Source organism: Passer domesticus, chromosome 9 (assembly GCF_036417665.1).
Source record: "Passer domesticus isolate bPasDom1 chromosome 9, bPasDom1.hap1, whole genome shotgun sequence".
Classification (NCBI taxonomy): domain Eukaryota; kingdom Metazoa; phylum Chordata; class Aves; order Passeriformes; family Passeridae; genus Passer; species Passer domesticus.
Window position 1 is genome coordinate 37,782,709 of NC_087482.1, and position 21,251 is coordinate 37,803,959.

At 44.3% G+C, this 21,251-nt stretch overlaps 3 protein-coding genes and 1 long non-coding RNA gene across 6 annotated transcripts in view; 3 read left to right on the forward strand and 1 right to left on the reverse strand.

Annotated features, from left to right (window-relative positions):
- The window catches only part of PRKAR2A (protein kinase cAMP-dependent type II regulatory subunit alpha), a 67,018-nt gene extending 53,009 nt beyond the window's left edge, over positions 1 to 14,009 (forward strand). Inside the window, exons 6-11 of the mRNA XM_064432857.1 lie at positions 2,516 to 2,669; positions 6,279 to 6,380; positions 8,168 to 8,242; positions 10,649 to 10,714; positions 11,453 to 11,591; positions 12,098 to 14,009. Of these exons, the coding sequence (XP_064288927.1) occupies positions 2,516 to 2,669; positions 6,279 to 6,380; positions 8,168 to 8,242; positions 10,649 to 10,714; positions 11,453 to 11,591; positions 12,098 to 12,231 (670 nt within the window). The 3' untranslated portion in view covers positions 12,232 to 14,009. The remainder of the gene's footprint in view (positions 1 to 2,515; positions 2,670 to 6,278; positions 6,381 to 8,167; positions 8,243 to 10,648; positions 10,715 to 11,452; positions 11,592 to 12,097) is intronic.
- On the reverse strand, positions 5,567 to 12,571 carry LOC135308108 (uncharacterized). Of its 3 annotated transcripts, XR_010368630.1 has the most exons (5): positions 12,473 to 12,571; positions 9,882 to 10,024; positions 8,940 to 9,048; positions 6,664 to 6,723; positions 5,567 to 6,305 (listed from the first exon to the last, which is right to left on the reverse strand). It is a non-coding gene; the product is annotated as an uncharacterized LOC135308108 (long non-coding RNA). The 3 variants fall into 3 exon arrangements; XR_010368631.1 differs by lacking the exon at positions 6,664 to 6,723 and having other exon boundaries at positions 5,569 to 6,305; XR_010368632.1 differs by lacking the exons at positions 6,664 to 6,723; positions 8,940 to 9,048 and having other exon boundaries at positions 5,572 to 6,305.
- Positions 14,010 to 17,300: 3,291 nt separating the features above from the next.
- On the forward strand, positions 17,301 to 20,619 carry RPP14 (ribonuclease P/MRP subunit p14). The gene is made up of 5 exons (XM_064432859.1): positions 17,301 to 17,617; positions 17,711 to 17,795; positions 18,524 to 18,600; positions 19,165 to 19,243; positions 19,883 to 20,619. The coding sequence occupies exons 1-5, from the start codon at positions 17,472 to 17,474 to the stop codon at positions 19,937 to 19,939; spliced, it is 444 nt and encodes a 147-aa protein (XP_064288929.1). The 5' UTR covers positions 17,301 to 17,471; the 3' UTR covers positions 19,940 to 20,619.
- HTD2 (hydroxyacyl-thioester dehydratase type 2) lies at positions 19,983 to 20,619 on the forward strand. Its single transcript, XM_064432858.1, has one exon. The coding sequence runs from the start codon at positions 19,983 to 19,985 to the stop codon at positions 20,487 to 20,489; it is 507 nt and encodes a 168-aa protein (XP_064288928.1). The 3' UTR covers positions 20,490 to 20,619.
- Positions 20,620 to 21,251: the final 632 nt, after the last annotated feature.

The following is a 21,251-nucleotide window of genomic DNA, read 5'->3' on the forward strand; positions in this document are numbered from 1 at the left end:
CCATTGTCTTCCTCTGCTCTCCCTCCATCCAGTCCCATGTCTTGGGCTAGGCAGGCCGAGTTCCTTCTCTTGCCACGTTCACCAGAGACATCAGGCTGTCACAGATAAGAGTAAGGTACTGCAGATCAGAGCTTGTGGGAGCCAGAGCCACCAGCTCTGCAGAGATGAGATCTCTGCAGAGCAGTGGTTCCTGATTTTGAGCAACCTTAAACTCTGTTTGGGAGCTTCTCAGAAATGTTAGATACCATCAGCCTATCTTGATTTGTTTCTGTGCAAGGCTCTTACCCTATTGGTTGTTAAAAACTCTCTGCTATGAGTTTGAACCTAAAATGAAGAAGTGAAGTGGAACCTTAACTTAGATATTCAGGTAAATGCTTTTATGGGCTCTGTTCTACCGTTGCAGTGTTACTCCACAACAGGTTTTTTCTGTCAGTAGATAGTTTTATTAGAAGTTTTCGGGCTTTTAGGTTTTTAGGGTTTTGTTTTGTTTTGTTCCCAAGTTAAAAGTATGTGACAGAAAGGTTGTACAGTGAAGGAAATTAAACTTGATGTTGTCTAGTGACATCATGGCAGCCTTTGCTGTGGGCAGTAACTTGGCTGCAACTCTTTTGTTGGCTATTTGGTTATTAGGAATAACTGCTGCAGTTAGGAATTTTCTGTCCTTTCTCTCTTTCCAGTCTTCCTCCACCTCCTACACACTTAATTTTTCATGCAGAAGAATAGCAGAGTACTGGTCCTTATGGAAAACCACAATGTTTCCACTTGTGTGCAAGTGCAAGTTTGGAGGAGTCCAGCTCTTCCATGAGTAGTCATGTCTTGTTAGTCCCAAGTAATTAATGCCTAAATATTCTTGAAGATTAGTTTTTCTGTCTAAATGAACAGTGGCTTTGTGTTCTGGCACAGGCCTTTTTTTCCTAAAGCCTTCTGCTAGCTGTATTTCCTCCCCAGGTGGCTCGTGTCCGAGTGCCTTTCACCACGCACAGAGGGGCAGCAGGCAGGGGAGGCACAGCCTGAGGATGCAGCAGGAGTTCAGTGCCCTGTGCATGGAGGAGAGAGCTCAGAGAGATTTATTTATTGCAGGGCTGAATGTGGGACACTCGTTGCTGCTGAGGAGGCACCTGCAGGGTCTGTGCTGGTTGAGCAGTCATCACTCAGGAGGGGCAGCATTGGCCTCTGCTGCCTCTTGGCACAGGCTGATCCACAATCTTGCTGAGCTGCCCTCTTCTGCTTTCTTGCCTTTTTTTTTCTTTTTTTTGCCTGAGGGTTTTATATTTTTTCATGTCAGTACTTTTCACTTGAGTCCTTGGGCTCGTAACGATTACCATCTCAACAATTACACTTCGGTCTGTTTTTATTCTTCTTATCTTGCAGGGCTTTAGTTCATGGACTCTCTCACAGCTCAGCAACAGTTTTCTCAATAAAGCTGAGCCAAGGTCACCCAGTGTTGCATCACCAGATTAGTCCTTGGGCCAAAGACAGCTGAATGCTTGACTGAAGGTTGTTACGTGGCTGTAGTTATTTGGAAATAAGTGGCACTAGTAAGTGACTTTCAGGCTGAAGGATGGGAAGAAGTTGTTGCTGCTTTTGCTTAAGGTGTTCACATCTGGCTCTTCCAGACCAAAAAAACAACTCTGAAAGTTGTTGCCTCTGGTGCCTCTCAGAGAATCATTAAATAGATATCAGACATTACAAGAATTAGTGACACTTTCCATCAACACTAATCCTTTTCTAGTTTACTTTTAGTGTGCTGTTGGTTTCTCACTCTCCTAGGTGCGAGTAAGCAGTAGAGTTTAAGATATCAGGTAGGATTGTTGTGCAGTCCCATGTGCCTTCCTTCCTCACTTAGTACCATTTCTAGTCATTCATTTTCTTTTTTACTTATGTGCCTAGTGATGTTGTGGGATATAATACCATTTGTGGTATTTTATAATACCATTTACCATTTTCTCTTCAGAGATCTGGGTTAGATATCAGTGGGTTTAGAGCATCTTGGGGTTATGATATACACATGAAACTGGAGTTGAGACAAACCCATAGTAGCAGGTGAGCAGTTGGATTCAGTGTGTCCCAAAGGTCCTGCAGCAATGCTGGCACTGAGAAAATGGGTAGAGATGGATCTGAGTCAGTCTAGAGGCCTCGCTGGGTAACACACATGCTGTGAAATGTCACTGTTAAAGATGATGAAAATGCATCTCACCCTGGCCAGAACAGCAATGTCAAAACACTGTGTAGAGGAAACCAAGTAGATCCTGCCCATATCTATCAGGAGTGAAATGCTTTTGAAAGAGACAAATATTGTGAAAACAGTATAGCTAGAAATGCTTTAGAAAGAGACAATTATTGTGAAAATAGGATAGCTAGAAGCGGTCGAGAATCAGGTAGCTGGAAAGCTCAAAAAGTTCCATCTCACACAGCAATAAAAGCACTAACAGCTTTGTTTAACAGCAAAAACCTGTTTTCAAGGTTTGTACTGGGATGCTGTCTAATAAAAAGTGTTTATTCCATTGTTTTCCAGAGGATTGTATGATATTGTTGTAGCAAAAGACAACCAGTCTCGCTGTGTGGGCCGCTACGACAACCACGGCAGTTTTGGGGAGCTGGCATTGATGTACAACACTCCTAGAGCTGCCACCATTGTTGCCACAACAGAAGGAGCCCTTTGGGGACTGGTAAGGAAAGGAAGTTGCTCTCATATGCCTAATATTTGAAGCAGTACCTCACCGTGTCCAGAGCTTCTCTTGATATGGCTCCTCTGCTCACAGGTATTTTATCAGGATCTGCTATCTCATCTCCTGGCATGGCAGATCCATTGTGCAGATCTTTTTGGCTGACTTTCTGGAACAACTTGTCTGTAAAAACTATATCACTAGTTCTATCTGTCCCTTTATAGTTTTGCTTTTACTGTAATTGTGGCTTTTGTTAGCGGGGAAGAAAAAACTCCTGGTTTTGTTTTCATCCTGCAAAGGACAGTGGAGACATGAAAGCACTTTTTTTTTTTTTTGGGAGGGGAAACAATATCTAAATTATGTTCTTTATTTTCAACTCACCTTCCTACCATTTTGTCTCTTAAGGGAATGGGAGTGTGTTAAATATCTTCTTGAGGATGTTAGTAATTTAAAGAGGTCAGAAAACTGCCCCCAGCTTTGTTTTCCTTGACAATAAACTGTGGTTCTGTTACCTTGGAAGAGGTTCTCAGGTCGGCATGACCTATGAGATGCCGAGCTAAATGATGGTGTTGCTTTTGTCTCTAGCCCAGCAGTGCTGAATGTGAAGCTGTAGCCATTAGTTTCCTTTTTTAGTTCTTTTCTCTGCACTATTTGGATGGGGTTATTTTCCCAGTGCTCTCTTACTCATCTGTGAGGGTTGGCATAAGAAGTGGATTGTGGATCAGCGGGGCTTTGAAGCCACAAGTGTTGTGTGCAGTCCCTGTGCCCCGGGCTCCTGGGCAGCTCTGGCTGTGTGTTGTGACCTTGATTGCAGGACTGATAAGCTGCTGCACATGGCTGTGCCTGCAGTCTCAGCGCTTGCTGGGAGATCTCACTTCCCTTTTATTTGTGATGTGAAAGAAAAAGAGTTTGGTAAATCAACCAGGGAGTAATGTCAGAATCTCATTTCTGGAGGAAGACAGAACAAAGCAGCTAGCTACAAACTGAGCTCATTCATAAAAGGAAGAAAATGAGAAGATGATTCTTTGTTCCAGTTTGCCTTTGAAAAGAACTGCACAAATTGGGTTAATTTTGGATTTAGTTTTTCTATGATTATATTCAATTACTTAACAAGGTGTAGAGGAACAGGGACTTCTTGCTAATCATCTGTCCTGTAAACATTTTATTAACTAAGGCTGCATTTTCCTCTCAAAACTTCAGTTATTTCTTCCTGTTGCTCTGTTTGTTGCCATATTTTATTGTACTGTTTTGTCCCTGATGTAATTTAAACATATTTTTATTAGTATGCAGTAGTCATTGCTTAAGCTCTTTGTTATCTGCCGTTTGGGAAGTGTGGATTACTCCTGCTGCATTGCAGGCTTAGGCCAACAGAAATCTGGAAGGCTCAGGCACAGAGCAGTTGTCACAGTGGGTCCCTTCTGGAGCAGGGAAATGTCCTCAGCCTGTGCTGCTGAATGTGTCTGGGGGAAACCTCACGGTCACACACGCTGCCTTCACAGCTCTGCTTTGTTTTGTTCAAACACTGCTGCTTCTCCTCCCTCACTGATACCCTCAAGCAAGTAAATTCTGAATTTTTATGCTTTTACAACCCCCCCACAGTTTCTGTGTCTTTCTGCTTCTCCAAATACAAACATTTGAAGACACTTTTACCACTGAAGAATTCCTTTAGAAACAGAAAAATCCCTTATGCTTTATCATCTCTTTTTCTCCTTTGGATGACAATAATACCATCCTGCTTTTCATCTTCCTCATCCTTCAGCTTTAGTGTTCCATTGATATCACTTCTGCTAGTCCTTTTTATACGTATTTGCAGCCTGCATCCCTTAAAGATGTCCGCTTATTGAAAATACCTCTTCACCTCAAAATGCTGCTGCTTAGGTACCAGCTGATGGTTTTGGGAACCGGAGGAATGGCTCTCAGGATGGATTTTTTTTTTTTCCTTTTTTTTTTTTTTTTTGGGTTTGTTTTTTTTTGGGGGGGGGGGGTTTGTTTGTTTTTTTTTCTTTGGCTTTTGGGGTTTTCTTGGGTTTTGGGGTTTTTTTGTTTTGTTTTGGGGTTTTTGTTTTGTTGGGTTTTTTTGGTTGGTTGTTTGGCCTTTTTTTGGTGTGTTGTTGTTTCTGTATCATTTTCCTGACCAAATTTCTGCTCCTGCCCTCTGACTTTTTTTTGGTTTTTACACTTACGGCCCCAGCTGCGCACGGCGATCCGCAGCCGTGTCTCGGTTGCTGGATCCCAGCGGGGCAGACACTGAGAAGAGCGCGGTGCCCGGAGCCCATGCCGTGCGGTGCCGGTGCCCGGTGCCCATGCCGTGCGGTGCCCGGTGCCCTTTGCCGTGCGGTGCCCGGTGCCCTTTGCCGTGCGGTGCCCGGTGCCCTTTGCCGTGCGGTGCCCATGCCGTGCGGTGCCGGTGCCCGGTGCCCATGCCGTGCGATGCCCGGTGCCCGGTGCCCATGCCGTGCGGTGCCGGTGCGCGGTGCCCATGCCGTGCGGTGCCGGTGCCCGGTGCCCATGCCGTGCGGTGCCCGGTGCCCATGCCGTGCGATGCCCGGTGCCCGGTGCCCATGCCGTGCGGTCCCGGTGCCCATGCCGTGCGGTGCCGGTGCCCGGTGCCCATGCCGTGCGGTCCCGGTGCCCTTTGCCGTGCGGTGCCGGTGCCCGGTGCCCATGCCGTGCGGTGCCCGGTGCCCTTTGCCGTGCGGTGCCAGTGCCCGGTGCCCATGCCGTGCGGTGCCCGGTGCCCTTTACCGTGCGGTGCCCGGTGCCCATGCCGTGCGATGCCAGTGCCCGGTGCCCATGCCGTGCGGTGCCGGTGCCCATGCCGTGCGATGCCCGGTGCCGGTGCCCTTTGCCGTGCGGTGCCCGGTGCCGGTGCCCATGCCGTGCGGTGCCGGTGCCCTTTGCCGTGCGGTGCCGCTCGGTTCCGCTCGGTGCCGGCCCCGCAGCGCCTCCCCGTGTCCGCGGCGCGCAGCGCGGGCGGTCCTGCCCGCTCGGCGTTCGGCTCCCCCGGCGCACGCCGCAGTTTCCCTGCGGAACGCGCTCAGCCGGGAGTTGGTCCTTCCGCAAGCTGGCTCTTGCATCTGAGAAGGTGGAGAGGACAAGCCTGCTGCTGTTTGGTACTCTGTTCCTGACCTGAGAGCAGTGTAAATCTCCAACGTTTGAAATCTGTGGCTCAAGTAGAGAGGAATCCAATCAGACTTAGTTCTGCAGCTGCCTTAACAAGTGCTGGAACTGCCAATTTTCACTGGCTTCAGCAGGAAGAGCAAAACTTCTTCATTTGATGCAGAAGCATGAAATATGTATTACCAAACAGGCAAAAAAACCCCCAAAACTCAACCCGGAAAAATTGTAAAAGATAGAATAAAAATGGAATCCCTAAGTGGTTGTCTGAGAAGGATCAGGTCTTACAGCTCCCTGTTTTTTCATTTGTTCTTGCCAGAAGTACTGTTAACAGGAGCTGTTGCAGTCAGCGTTGTGGTGGATGTGGTATCACTTCAGCAGCTGCTTTCTCAGCCCTGGCGTTTGCTGTAAATACTGGTTCATGTTTGTCAGCTCTTTAAACAGGGGTATTTCAGTGGAGAGGAATAATGTGTTTCTCTGTGCTGCTTCTTGCAGGATCGAGTGACGTTCAGAAGAATTATACTGAAAAACAACGCAAAGAAGAGGAAGACGTATGAATTATTTATTGAGTCTGTGCCCCTTCTTAAATCCTTGGAGGTAAAACCTCTCAGAGACATCTGCATCAAATTCTTGCATTAGCAGCTCCAGTCAGTGTTCCTGTTATATCAGAAATCTGTTGTTTTTGCTTAGAACAAAATACTAAGTGCTGCTTTGGTATCACATATACTACACAAATTAATTTCCATTGCTGAAATAGTTATAGGGCTTTTTTTCTCCAGATCCTTTATTCACAGTAGCGATTTGCTGATTTTATCTCAGTGTGATTTTTTTAAAAGTTATTTACAGAAAAAAACCCCAAAACCACAAACCAAAAAACTACCTATATATATTCCAGGAAACAGGTATCAAAATGCAGTTTGATAGTCAGGGCTGTGGCTGCCTGTGAGGGTGTGATATTGAAGTAAGGATACAGTCACTGGGAATTTGGCCTTTATCAGCCAGGAATAGTTTTAAATTTAAGACAAAGGTGTGGGCTGTAAAGTCTTGTTTTAAACTTAATATATAGGAGTTAAACTGCTAAAGGGAAGCACTGTGACTTTGGAATGCAGTCACACTGTCCTGTTGGGATGTGTGGTGCCTGAATTTAGGAACAATGTGGAAATTGTCACTTCCATTGATTCACCCTGTATTGTCAGGGCTTTTGGAACTGACCAGCCTCCTTTTGCATTAGTCTGTTTTTGCCTTAAACCATAATTTAACTTTCCTTATCATAAAAAAATACTTTCCAATATTAATCTTTAGTATTTGAGCTCTTAATACCTTTGGGAGAAGATGACAAAATTGCAAATATCATTAGGTGTGAACAAGAGGCTCTACTGTATATTATTTTGGACAGACGTTGTAGCTGTGGAGGAGATAAATTACAATACCTTCTCTCAGTGCCTGGCTTAAACTGGTTCCATCAATGTGACTTTTTTGAGCACAGAAATGACTCAAATATTTAAAGATACAGCAAAATAACTCATTAGCACTGGATGGCTTTTTGCATGACACATTGCAGTTGAATCATGCATGGACCAGAATTTGATTTCTCAGTGATAGGCAAGATGAAGGTGCACTTGGGGAATGAATGGATTGATTGCAACTGAATCATCTGCTGAATTTTAACTGTTAGGATTTTCTTCCTTTCTTGGTATGATTTTTTTTTTTTGTGCTGCTCTGAAGCAGCAAAATTGTTTTGTGGGGTTCTAAATGGGTGGTGGGGAACACTGGAGATAACTCATTTTTCCCTTCCTGTTTGTGAGGACTCAGGCATGGTTCCTGGCTTGCCAGGTGCTGCCTCCTGCCCTTGCTGCTGGCATCTACTGCAGGGCCTGCTCCCAGTGCACAGCCCCTGTCCTTGCCATGTCACCTTCCTCTTCACGCTAGGAATGAGTTCTTGGACACAATTCCCCCCACACATGTGTTTAAGTATATAGTGGTTAAAATAATTTTAAAATGTTTTGCTGGTACTTCTCATTAGAGTTTGTTCTTAGGAAATTTGTAACATTTTTTGAAGTGTTTTCTTCAAATTTCAACTGAATCCTAAAGAAAGTGATTTTCCCCCCCTCCCCTTTGCTCTAAACCAGCCAAATCAGATATTGAGTGGTCAGAGAAGCACAGGGATGGGGCACTAGGCAATTTTATTTCCCTGTTGATTATGGTAGTCTTAAGACCTGTGTTGCAGTACTATGACAATGTTATTTTGGGGCTATATTTATAAATTGTGTGTTTGTGTGTCTAGTGAATGCCTGTTCATTTCAGGAGGGGTCATAGAGATTCAGAAGAGTTCATAGAGATAAACTGTAATTGATTATTAGTTTTAATTTTGCTCTTTGTTCCAGGCATCAGAGCGAATGAAGATAGTGGATGTTATAGGAGAGAAGGTGTATCAAGATGGGGAGCGTATAATTTCTCAGGTACTTGAAATCTAAACTTCTGTCATTCTCCTTTCTGTGCTTCTGTTTTTTCTGTTTGGAATTGACTTGCAGAGTTCTATTACCTGGACCAACTTGGCATTTATTCTTTTAATATTTCAAATTTATTTAACCACTTCTTGAATGTTTGAGGAATAGACAGTATGTATTTTGCTGCAAATTTATTCTATTACTTTTAGCTTCTTGGTATTTCTTCTCTCATGTATGTTTTATAAGTAGTCTTTGCAAGGATTGAAGATGAATGTGCCTTCAGAAGCTGAAATTAAATGAAGCAGTTTTCCATGAAATGCCCCATGTAGAGTTTTCCTAGGCCCCTATGACCAGATTAAACAGGGAGTCACTAAGAAACTGCTCTAAGTGTTCTAAGAAACTGTCAGGGTTAATTGAAACCATTGTTTTTTCTTGTGCTTTCCTGAGGTATTTCAGTGGTCTGGTTTCACTTGAGTGCCTTAGTGACTGGGGAATGTTTTGTCTGCTGCAGCAGATCAAGGCCAGGGTGGTAGAACATGAAGCTGGATGAACTCAAGCTGTAGCTGTTTGATTTTTCTTTTGGCTGTGACAGAAATAACTTTTTGGAACACTGTTATAGACACTGGAATTTTGCATCAAATTTAGCTGTGGGTTGCTGTGTTGTAAAAGTGCTCTAGTTCAAGTAGAAGTTAAGGCAAGAAGGGCTTACCTGAAACTGCAGGTTTTTGGTTGCAATGTTGTTCTTGTTGTGTAGACAGAATACTACCCCTTGATAGTGTCTTGAATAATTGATTTTAATTATCTTGAATGTCACATAACTGAATATAGGGAACAAGTTTGGTGATAATTGTCAAATTACTTCACTCCAAAAATGCCCACAATTTTTAAAGTTGAAACTCTTTTTGCTTAAGACCCTGAGAAGACTGAACTCTCAGCAAAATCAAAGTTTATAAATCAGTCTCAAAACTGGGAATTCATACTATCAGTGATCCAGTTACACAGTTGATTTTATTCTTTTTTAATAACTGAATTAAGGACAAGGATGTAATTATCCTTAAAAGGAAGATTAATAGTTTGGATAGGTCTGGGTGATGGTAATGCAGTGCTAGAGATGATGAATTTCTGTGCTTGGAAAAGATATGATAACTCTTAAATTAAAGCAGTTGCTTCAGTACCAGGAACCTCTTTTCCCTTGTGAGTAATTTAAAATTTTAATTACCTTTGTGAAATTTGACCCTTCAGTTAAGGGCGGTAAGCTTTAAAGCACTTGAAAATTGTTAGTAGTGTTATGAGGGTGTCTCCCACTCAGTTTGTTTCCATTCTTTTAAAAAATAAAATATTCTTTCAGCAGTTACTCTTTCAGAAGTTAGCACAGAGCATTATTTCATGCTGTGATGGTTGGCAGGGTGAATGAAAAGTTTGCAGTGGATGGCTTATGACCATCCCCAGGAAGCTTAGCTAAAGGCCTAATTTCTTCTGTAACTCCGTGTTTAAACTTACATCATCTTCTCCCAGCCCATGTTTCATACTCAAGTTACAGCTGTTTCTCTCCATCCTTCCCTCCACATTCATCTCCTTGACCACTTGACTTAATTCTCTCTCTCCTCACTTTGTTTCAGGTGTTTCTGGTGAGCTGCTCCCATTCCCTTACCAGTTCCTTTTCCAGCCTTTTTCTCCTGAAGCCTTTAGTGCTTTTGCTTTTGGTTTGTAGCAGGAGGCACGTTGCAGATCTCCACTCTGACTCCAGCCCTATGCCAGGCCCACAGGGGCAAATACAGACAGGAAAGGTCCTTTCTGTCACAGATAAAACTTTAAAATTACAAAGTGCTGGTGAAGCTCTCCAGAGCAGATGTAAACTGGGATCACTTGAAGATTTTAAACATGATGAGGTTGAGAGAGATATGAAACATGTTCTAGAACCTCTCACAGAATGACAGAATAGTTGAGGTTGGAAGGGACCCCTGGAAGTCCCTTGTCCAACCCCTCTGCTCAAGCAGGGACACGGGGAGTTGAATGGCACCTTCTTCCTGCTGAAAGAAACAGGCACTAAATCCCTGTTTTATTAAAATTTGCTTTTGGAAATTCTAAGTTCTGCTTGGTTTCACTAACTATTGCCTAAATTCCATCAGGATCAGAAGATTTTAATTTAAGGGATTTTGCTATATCTCATCAATCTCCTTTGTGTTTTCCTCTCCTCCTGCCCCCTTACTGAATGATGTGCACTAATACTTTCTTCCCTGTGGGCTCCTCTGGTGTGTTACCCAACCAGTCACCTTTTAATGTTAAGATCTCAGTGTTTGTCAATTCTAGCAGATTTCTGCAGAAGGCCTAGTTCAAAGTGAGTGCATTAATATACCATTTATACATACTTTCACAGTCAAGTAAAAAATAATTTATTTTAGCTTTTCTTCTTCACAGGGTGACAAAGCAGACTGTTTTTACATTGTAGAATCTGGAGAAGTAAAAATCCTGATTAAAAGCAAGGTGAGTTCAAACTGAGTGATTAGGCTTTGTATTAATCAATCCCTGATTTGACTGATTAATACAAGAGATGTAAAAAAGTCCACCCTGAGTTATTTTAATACATTATTTTGTGGTGTTGATCATCATTATTCATATGATGTAGGTTGTAAACTCCCATACCTGTTCTGAAGCAGCCAGAAGTCATTTTACTAAGGTGCCAAGGTCTTTTGCTTCTGTCTGCTACTCTGCAAACTAACCTGATGTGTGAGGGACTGAGAGAGCCTGCAGCTCAACCATCCCATCCCTTCCCACACTGATACACTTTCCCTGGCCTTAAGGGTGGAGATAAAACTTTTCTTCCATGATTGTAGAAGACTGCACATTACAAAATGTGGGGTCTGTTATCTTTAGTGACACACTAGATGCTGGCATTTCCGTGGGTCTCTGCACAGTCTGGACCAGCCAGGGGAACAGCATGTGGTGCATGATAAAGCCTGTGTTAGGCTACATAACAGCAGTTCCCAAAGCTGTAGCAGTAGATACCTGCCTGTCTCAAAACTTGTGGGCTGGCACACGTTTTTCTTACCAAACTTCCAGCTGAACATGGTGTTGAGCTGTTCTGCCATGACTTGGGGTTGCTAGTGGAAAGGCCTGAAAGCAAGGAGCTGTTGCACAGGTGTAAAATATCTGGGATTATTAACTGTAGGCTTGTACAAGGACAGAGCTGTGTGCAAATAATGAAACTGCACTGTTTGACAGACCATGACAAGTAAAGAAGCTAACCAAGAAGTGGAGATTGCCCGGTGTCACAGAGGGCAGTACTTCGGAGAGCTTGCACTTGTCACCAACAAACCCAGAGCAGCTTCTGCCTATGCTGTTGGGGAGGTCAAATGTTTAGGTAAGCACATGGTCTTTCTTAGCCATCCTTTTCTGTTCTTTGCTTGTCTCATGGGCCATGCTTGAGCAAGCAGCCATTCAAAACCCAGCAACCTTTTGGTAGCTGGCAGTCAGATTCCAGAAGCTGGGAGCATGGGCTGGAGGGGAGCTCCAGGTGGAAGCTGGAGAAGCACTGCTGCTTCCTCATGGCCGATTTTCTATTTTCTGTGTGTATGGCCTGTACTGGTTTGTCACACATAGCCTTCAGGTCATCTTTTAATACCACTGTGGGGGTGTATTTGGCTTCTGTGTTTATCCTTGAGATCAGGTTTATATTCATTCATCTTGTTTCACCAAATAACAGTACAGAGAGAAACTGGAAACATGATTTCTGTTTCCGTGGTTACTTTTGAAGCTTCAGCCCTAAGTGGGTTGAACTGAAGGTCTGTGTTCTGAGTTCAAAGACCAGATTGTTATTTGGTGTCCTTTTTGACAAACAGTCTTGTTTTCACCTCTGTTCCATTACAGTCATGGATGTGCAAGCATTTGAGAGGTTGCTTGGACCCTGCATGGACATTATGAAGAGGAATATAACACATTACGAGGAGCAGCTGGTGGCAATGTTTGGCTCTAGCATGGACCTGATGGATCCAGGGAATTAGGCACAGGGTACCTCAATGCCTTCTTAGTTCAAGACACAGAAAAGCCTCCTATCAGCAACACAACTCACAAGGACAACGGACACTATGGAACAGTTACTGCTGCTGTTTTCTTGGGCATTTTAGAAACCATAAACAAGTCTCAGCACAGATGGATTGCTCACTCCTCCCTGCCTCCACTTTGCTGCTGATACTTCATTATTAGACCTAGATTAAAGATGATTCTAACCCTATGTTCACTTACTTGGTTCAGAATGGCGTCTGTCCAACAGTTCAAGTGCCTGATACGAAACCCAAAGTGTGCAAGACATTGAAGCCTCCTTCCTTCTGGGTGTCACTGTTGGGGTAAATTGTCCCATCAGATTCTGTAGTGGGAGGTTGCCTGTTCTGCAGAGGCAGCCTGTGGAATACACGCCTGCTATGGGCTGATTACCTTCATCTGATGCTTTCCTTACACAATGTCCAATTTGCTTTTAATTGTAGCATCTGGGTTTGAAGTTAAAGTATCAATGGAGCCAGTGAATAAGATGGCACTGAAGTTTTGGTCCACCTGCTGAAAGCAGCAGGTAATAAATGTAGAGAACTCTTTAAACCAAGTAAACTGAGCTGGGGACATGGGAGAGTCTGCTTAGCAACCAGATGCAGAAAACGTATTTTAAGTGTTTTCTGAGCAGCAAAGAAAATTGGTTTACTCTATGCTGTCCAACAAAGTGCAGTGGTTCAGATCAAATGGCCTGAAAGTGTCATAATTGTCATCTCCCCAAATTTGCTCCTCGTTCCTGACACTGAGTACATTTTATGGTGGTGAGATAACAATATATGACCTTCTCTTACTTACAAAGATCCTTTATACTGCTACATTTCCCAGGGTGCAGTTGTTGACTGGGTCAGTTTTAAAGCTTTTTAAGGAGGTGAATGTTTTGTAATTTAAATGAAGACTACTTCTGTACTTGTTTACAGGAGCTTCCCCTAGTCCTAACATTTCACAGTATTTTAACTTCATTAGACACTTGAATGCTTCCAAATACCACGTTGATTTGCTAAACTTTTTCAAAAGTTGGCAACATTTGACTTTGTAAAGCAAATGTCTGCTAACTACGCAGTTGGTGTGTTTGAGGAGTCTTTTGGTTTAGGTGATAACTAAGCTAATGATGTTTATCTAAAATACCTGTTAAATTTGCAGCATTTATTAGGTAGATTCTGTTTCTATAGCTTTAAGGACCTTAATTGGCATATGGCTGAGATTTTATCAGGGTATTATCTAAATAAGAATCAGACCATGAGAAGGACGTTTTTATGGTGTTCAAACTGACTATATATATATATAAGACATTGAATTTGGAGGTAATAAATCTAGTGACCCTTTGAGTTTGCATTCTTCCACAGCTCATGCAAAACATATTGGTGTTTTATGGGGTTATAAAATTTTAATAGTGAATTCTAGTGTAACAGAACTTGCTCTTTTTATTCATGGCCATGTAAGCAAGAATGGAAGGATGCTAATCTTAAATTCCTGCTTTTAGTTATCACAGTGGACATTTCTCTAAGGCATGAGATGCTTAGCAGCAACTCTAAGTTGATTTCTGGATGGTCTTTTCCCCATAGTGGATGAGCTCCTCCCATTTCCTGCAATATGAGTAAGATGGAAAGTTGATAAATTTGAATGACTGTTGTCCAGTTACTGTAATTGCAGTCATATTTTTATATAATGCAAATGATTTGTAATGGACACCACTGAACTTGGTGTTTCCATATTATTAAAGTTCTGGTCGTGATGTCTAGTGGCTGTTCTAACTGCATGTATTCTAGAACAGTGAATTTCACTTGCTTTCCTGGGCTGTTTCTTTGTCATAAATTACAGCCAAAGAAGCAGCAAGTACTTTTCACTCATGCTTCCAAGGTTTAACACCAAAGAGGAAAATAATTGTTTTCATCACAGAATATAAAAACCAAACAAAACCCAAATCAAACCAACAAAGAAAAAAAGAAGAAAAGAAAAAAAACACACTCATCAGCTCCTTGCAGTGATAGCAGATATAACTTTAAGATGCTTTGGGCTCCATGACAAAGAGAGTTTCTGAAGCCAGCTCATGACTGTCCTGTGAACCAAACAGGAACTGGTCTCGGAACCAGCCTGAATTTCTGTGCTGCCTAAACTGTCATGTGAGCTAAAGAGAAACTTGCTGTGACTAATCACCAGCTGGCCTTTGTTGTCCCAGGCAGAATATCCTCTCCTTTATCCAGAGGAGCCTGGCAGGTTGAGCTGCCTTACAGATGGATTCTGTAATGCCTTTGCTTCTGTGCAGGACAGGACTGTAACCTCAGCACAGGCAAACACAGGCAGTTGTTCCAAAGCTTAACTGAAACCCAGGCAAGGCTGATGTCAGATTCCTGAAATATTTCTGCCTCAAAGGCAGAATTTGATGGCTTCTAAAAGTCAAAAGAAAAGACAAGAATATAAAAATATTACAATCCCATGTGAACAAGAATAAGCTTTTGAAGTTTTACCTTTCTGTGGGCTCCCTGGAGCAATGGCAACTGGGCAGTGCCATTCTGCATCCTGGGTCTGTGCAGCAGCAATCTGTGGTGTAGAGGCAGCTGGCTTTGAGCTGAGAGAGAATGAGCTGCTAAGAAGGCTCATCCATTTAGGAATATAATGTGCAATGTGCCTGATTAGTTTGGTCTAGTTTAACCAACCTGTTTGTACAGTTTTGGAGCATGAAGGTAGTGGAAAGTAAGCTTCTTTAGTAAGATACTCAATATTGCCAGGAATCTGCTTAGAGCACCAGCAGTGAGCAAAAGTGGCCAATGTGAAGTGCTGATACTGAGTCCAGGGAGCAAGTACAGCACCTGACTGTGACCATCTGCCCCATCCCTGTATCTCAGCTCCTTCCTTTGCACTCTGCTCATTGCAGTTGTGTCAATGGAGTAAGCCCAGTGTTCAGTAAATCTGCCACTGAGTCTCTGAAATTGGCACTGAAGAGAGATTTAGTTTTTAATAAAAGCACTCAGCAGCAAAGTGGGCACAGAGGATCATGTTTTCGAGGCTTAGAGGGAGACATCTCCTGTTTGTGATTCCCTGCTTGTGATTGTTGTGAAGTCAGTGAGAGGAGCTTTCAGTGGTTAAATATCCTGGCACTTGGTATTTCTGTCTAATGTCACAGCACAGGTTCGACAATGTAAAAGAACAAAAAAGTGTGGAAGTGCTCCCTTCTTAGAAACAAAAGTGCAAAGCTTAAAATAAAACTTTGAAAACAAAGTGCAATTTTGCACAGAGGGCAAAAAAACCCTGAAACCCCTTTGAATGTCACTTCCATTCTTCCTTTCTTTTGCTGAAAGCAGACTCTTGTTCTTGACTTGTATTTGTAAACTAGTCTTGCCAAAATACACGTTGGGTTTTTTTCACTTCAGATAAATTTTGTTGTTACAGTCGTTGCTGATCATTTTAACTTTTTTCAAACCATAAATTTTATTTCAAGAGGCCTTCCCTGTGGATTTCCTCCTGGCGCTCTGCAGCACTACACTGCTCTTTCAAGAGGCAAGAGAAAGTCACCTCACAGGAGACACTCAACACAGCTTAGCTGGCTGGAGCTAATAATGTGCTACTAATTTTCCTCTGTGGGGCAGGAGGGGAATTAAATTTGCATAAAGTTGCTACCTCAAGGCTCCAAGTGCTTTTAAAGGTCTTTCACTTGGGAGAATTTAATAAGACAGTTCTTAAAATTGGTCTGTTCTTTTGAGTTAAGTGGGTTTTTTTTTAATTGATTCATTGAGGGACCCTTATTTTAATTCATTTTACTACTTGATTCTCAAAGGATGAACAGCTGCGAAGTTTGGTTCTTGCACTGTAGTGTTGAACATGAAAGAAAAATATCTGCCATATAAACATATGGTTTTAACGAGTTAAACCACTCTGGGGTTCAGCTTCACTTTTGGTTAATAAAAAACTGACCTGTTGTGTCCAGCCTTCCTGTACAGTCCTGTGTGTGCTCGTTATTGACTCGCTGCAGTGACACAGCCCAGCCTCACAGCAGCTCCTGGATACTCTGGGAATGCCCGAGGGAGCTCCTCCTGCCAGCAGCACCTGCCCTCAGCAGTAACAAAAACAGTTTTGCTGCTCGGTGATGAAATTTTACTAATATCTTGAAAGTGATACAAACTGCTGTAGGTAGTGTTGGTCCCAGTAAAACTGGCTGCTCTGGTAAGTCTGTCAGATTATTGTGGAACTGATTTACTGAGCACTGCACTAAGTGGTTCTCAGTTCCCAGGAGAAACACAGTATTCCTGAAGGTATCGTGTTAGCCTACACTTAGAGCTACTGAACTTTATGTGGCAAACTGCCTTTTCTTTAACCTAACTAACAATCTGAAAATTACTTTGGTACATGAGAAATTATATTTGCTTTTGCTGAAACTGTTTCTGAACATTTGGCACTTTATGTACCATTTTTAAGTCAGCCCAGGAGCGGAGCTCAGGTGGATTGTGGTGCTGAGCATGAGAAAAAGTGCTGGAACAATGCACAGGCTGAGCTGTGTGAAGGTGCAGGCAAGAGGTGTGAGCTGGGCCTTGCCTGAAGCATGTGGGATGTGCCTTGGGCTGCTCTGCAGCGTTACCTGCTGGGCTCGATGCGAATTCCTGGTAAAAGGTCCAAATTTCTGGTAAAAGAAGGAAAATTCTGTGAAGTTCTTTTGAGGGATAATGTTTAATTATTTCAGCAGAGCAAACGTGCTTCCATCCTTTCTGCTGTTTCTGTGGTAAGGATACATTTCATGCCAATCTCTAGAGCAGGTTCAAGATATTAAAATTGTGTTATTTTGCCATCTCCATCACTGCTGACTGGTGGGTGCACAGACAGGCTGCCGGGCTCGTTCTGTGCACTTCTCCAGCTCCTTCCAGCTGTGTGTGCCTGCAGAGCTGAGGCTGGGGCAGCAGGCTCTCCCCAGTGTTGGTAACCTGCTGCCAGGCGCCGCCTTTACCGGGATTTGCACCGGGCCCGGCCCCTTTGCTTGCAGGAGCGTTCAGTGCCCGCCTGCACAGCGCGGTTGTGGCGCGGCGCCCCGTGCTGCTAAAGGCTGGCGTGCCGCGCTGGCTCTCTTCCCGCCGCTTCCCAGAGACCCGTCTCAGCCTCAGACGCTGCTCTGGCTCCCCTCCGTGCGCAGGGCTGGGCAGGGTGTGCCGGCCCGGGGCTCGGCGCTGCGGGCCCGGCCGGGCCATGGCGGCACGGGAGGCGCCGCGCGGTTTCCATGGCGACGCTGACCCCGCGCGGCCGCCGTAGAACCGGCAGGGAGGGCGGCGCGCGCGGCCCGGCGGGGCGGGGAATGGCGGAGGCCGCGTTCGAGCGGCGCGTGCTGCGGCGCGCGGCCGAGCACCACTATCTGCGCGTGCGCCTGTGAGCGGCACCCCCCGAACCGGGACCCCCCCGAACCGGGACCCCCCGAGCCCCCTCAGAGCCCTCCTGACCGCTGTGCTCTCCTCCCCGCAGGGAGCTGCCCGACGGCGGGGCCCGGCCGAACGCGGCGCAGTTCAAGCAGCTGGTGGTGACCGCGCTGAGGGAGCTGCACGGAGAGGTGGGACCGGGACCGGGAGCGGGAGCGGGACCTCGGCTGGCGGCTCCGGGCCGGGCCGGGAGCGCCTGGCGGGGCGGGCTGTGCTCCCCTGGAGCAGCCAGGGGCTGCGGGGCAGGGTCCGGGCTGGGCCGGGCCGGTTCCCGGTTCCCCGCTCGCCAGCCCCGTCCTGCCTCGCTCCCGGTGAAGCCGTGCGGGTCGGTTCGGTGCCCGGTGGCTCCGGCCGTCCCTGGCAGTGCTGCAGGTCGGCTTGCACCGGGCTTGGAGCCTGCTCTAGTGGAAGGTGCCTCCGGCCGTGGCAGCGGGGCTGGAGCTGGATGGACTCTGTAAGATCCCTTCCAGCTCCAAGCGGGCTTTGAGAATTGTTCTTGGAATTTGGAGTATTTGTTGTAGTGAGGCTTTTAAAAGAGAACTGTGGGAAGGGAACAGCTTTTTGGATGGGAAAGCCCACAGCACTGGTTTTGCTCTGTTTACTCTATTGCTGGCTGACTTTAAGCAGGTCACATCATCTCTTGGTCTGTTTCTCCATCTGAAATGTGTAAATAAAAGTGGTTTCTAAGGAACTCTGAGAGGAAGGGTGCTGTTTAAAATCTAGTGATGTAACTGAAACACTAGTGTGTGATTTGAGCTAATTATAACACCTTTAATGATGGGGCTGAAATCAGTTGCTTATAAACCACTCTAAGAACATAGGGTGATACTTACTAAATAACTTTTTTTTTTTTTCATAGGTTGGAGCAGCTTTGCCCGTTGATGTCTTAACATATGAGGAAAAAACTCTGTCTGCCATATTAAGAGTAATTAGCAGGTAAGGTGCAGTCAGTCTGTGCTCCCATGCCATGAAGATAGAACTCTTAAATTAAAAATGGCCTTTGAAGAATTAAGCCTAACTTGCAGATCTCAGAAAATAATCACTGAGTCTTGGTAACTTTGTGCATCAGTACATTATTCCTGCTTTAAACCAGAATGATTTTAATGGTTTTAAGGCAGGAAGAAAGCATTACTGAGGTAGTGGCTTTAAATCTCTTCCTGTAGTAGAGATGAGAATGGTTACTGTAAATGGTGATGACAACTGCAGGTGATTTAGGTGAAGAAGGAGCTTAAATGCACTCTGAGAACAAGAACAGTTCTGGTGGAGTGAGCTTGAGGTTGCAGTACATATCTCTTTGTCAAAGAGAAGAGGCTGCAGCCACTGCAATAATCCTTCAAGATGCAGTTTTGCTTCTAGAACTCTTAGTGAAATTACCTTCTGTTAACCTGTAAAGGCTTTGTTACTCTTTGCATAACATATTTTCTATTTGAGATGTCTACACTGCAGGAGAAACAGAAAACCCCACATTTTATTGATATTTTTTGTTTTCTTTTTATCTAGTGGCCTTGTCAAGCTGTGGAGTGCTCTAACCTTGCTGGGCTTTTACCAGAACAGGAGGTGTGCCTTCCGGGTGCTGCAGGTAAAGCCCTGTGGGGCTGGTGGCTTCCCCAGGTGTCAGCTCTGGCTCTGAGCTTGGCAGGCTGCCCAAGCCTGCTGCCTTTTCATAGAAAGATGGCCTAGATGCAAAAATGCCTTGCTTTGGGAATGAAGTGCCTTTCAGTGCAGGTCTGTGGGCTCGTGTTTCAGAACTTCTCATCTTAAAATGAGTCTTGTACAATGTGACAGTAGTGGCTGTCTCATAACTTCATGGTTTAGTCCAGTGACAAGTCCTGATGCCATTAATACATCTGCAAGAAAATAATTTGTGGCAGGTGTTGTTCATGACCCACATCTTGGTCCAGGTCTTCTTTTCCCTACTCCACTTTCTGCCTGCCTAATGGTTACTGTCAGCTGACCTTGTTTAACAATGCATGTATGAACGTGCACTTCCAGAGCTTATTTTTTTCCAGAGGATGCTGCTGAATAAAATGAGTTCTGAGGATTCTTTGTTTCTGAAGCCATGGCTAGACAAAAGTCTGCTCAGGCATAGCTCTTAAGTTTTTAACCTGTCGTGTGAAAGGAAAATTGAAGTATTTCCAACTTTGAGAGCATTTGATGGTGGGTTTTTTTAAGGCTTCAGTTGTTCAGTTCTTGTTTGTTTCTTCTTTTCCCAAACCAGACATCTCCGTTTCTACTTGCGTTATCCGGCAACAGCAGAGAATTAGTCCTGGACTGAATGCAGTTGTTGGTTCAGCTGCCTGCAGGAGAAGTTCCTGGAAATGTTGTGGCCCTTCAGGCGTGGAATTTCTGGAGGGATTTTCCAACAAGGAGCCCTGACAAAGCCAATGTTTATCAACTCACTGCTTGGACATCCTGTATTTCAGAACTTACACATAAAAGTTGGAGACAAAGCTGAACTTAGCAAAGCTTTTACACAGAATGATGTAGTTACTTTTTCTTATTTAACAGGTGACACAAATCCTTTACATTTAAATGAAGAGTTTGCAAAGAAATCTAGGTTTGGAAGAACTGTTGTCCATGGAGTTCTGATCAATGGACTTATTTCTGCAGTTCTGGGTACCAAAATGCCTGGTCAAGGATGTATATTTCTGTCCCAGGAGATTCGTTTTCCAGCTCCTTTGTATGTTGGTGAAGAAGTCACAGCTGCAGCAGAAGTGAAACGACTGAAGGGTTCTGTTGCACACATTTCTGTATCATGTCAGGTCAGAGAAAGTGGGAAAACTGTTATGGAAGGGATGGTGAAAGTCATGGTGCCAGAAGGTTAGAGCTGTTCATCATGTGCATCTTCAGCATAAAGGCCAGAACCAATGCACACTTGGTTTTGAGTCTCTTTTGAGTCTCTGATGTAACATCACTAAAACCAGTAACTTTGCAATAAAAGCCTTTCAGAATGTCTGAGAGTGCACAAACTTAACTCTACTAGAACTGCATTAAAAGTAGAGCTTTTCCTTTTTTCACCGTGATGGGTTTCTCTGCCAAGGTGAACCAGGCACTTGCTGTGACAAAGTGGCACATTCAGACAAGCCTTTGTGCTGCCACAGTGGGAAGTTTGGACTGGTGGGGCTCACACTGAGGCTGTTATTTCTGGTGAAATTGCAGTCCACACCAACAAAGTTCAGTTGAAACTTGTTCCTTCTGTACAAAGCAGCTGTATTTGCCAGCAAGCACCAGGGGAGGGGACAGTGCTGTGGTCAAAAGCGGAACAGAAGAGGAGGTGCTGACACACATGTACTGCAAGATGTGTTGTAAGCTGCACGGCAGCTCCAGCTGGTGTTTCTTCTGGAACTTGCTTCCCACAAGGAGAGTGAAGGAGGCTTTAAAAAAAACCTATTTGTGCTCCTGAGGGCAAGACAAGCAAAGGCAGATGATTGAGTACTAACTGTATGGCTTCTCTCTTTGAGTGTGTGAACGTGGATTTCCCTTTGTCCACTGAAAGTACCTTGGTAGAGTAGACTTCTGGCAAATTCATTAGTAAGTCATGTGGGTTAAATTATTTTAGTACTGGCATAAGGTTATTATACACTAAG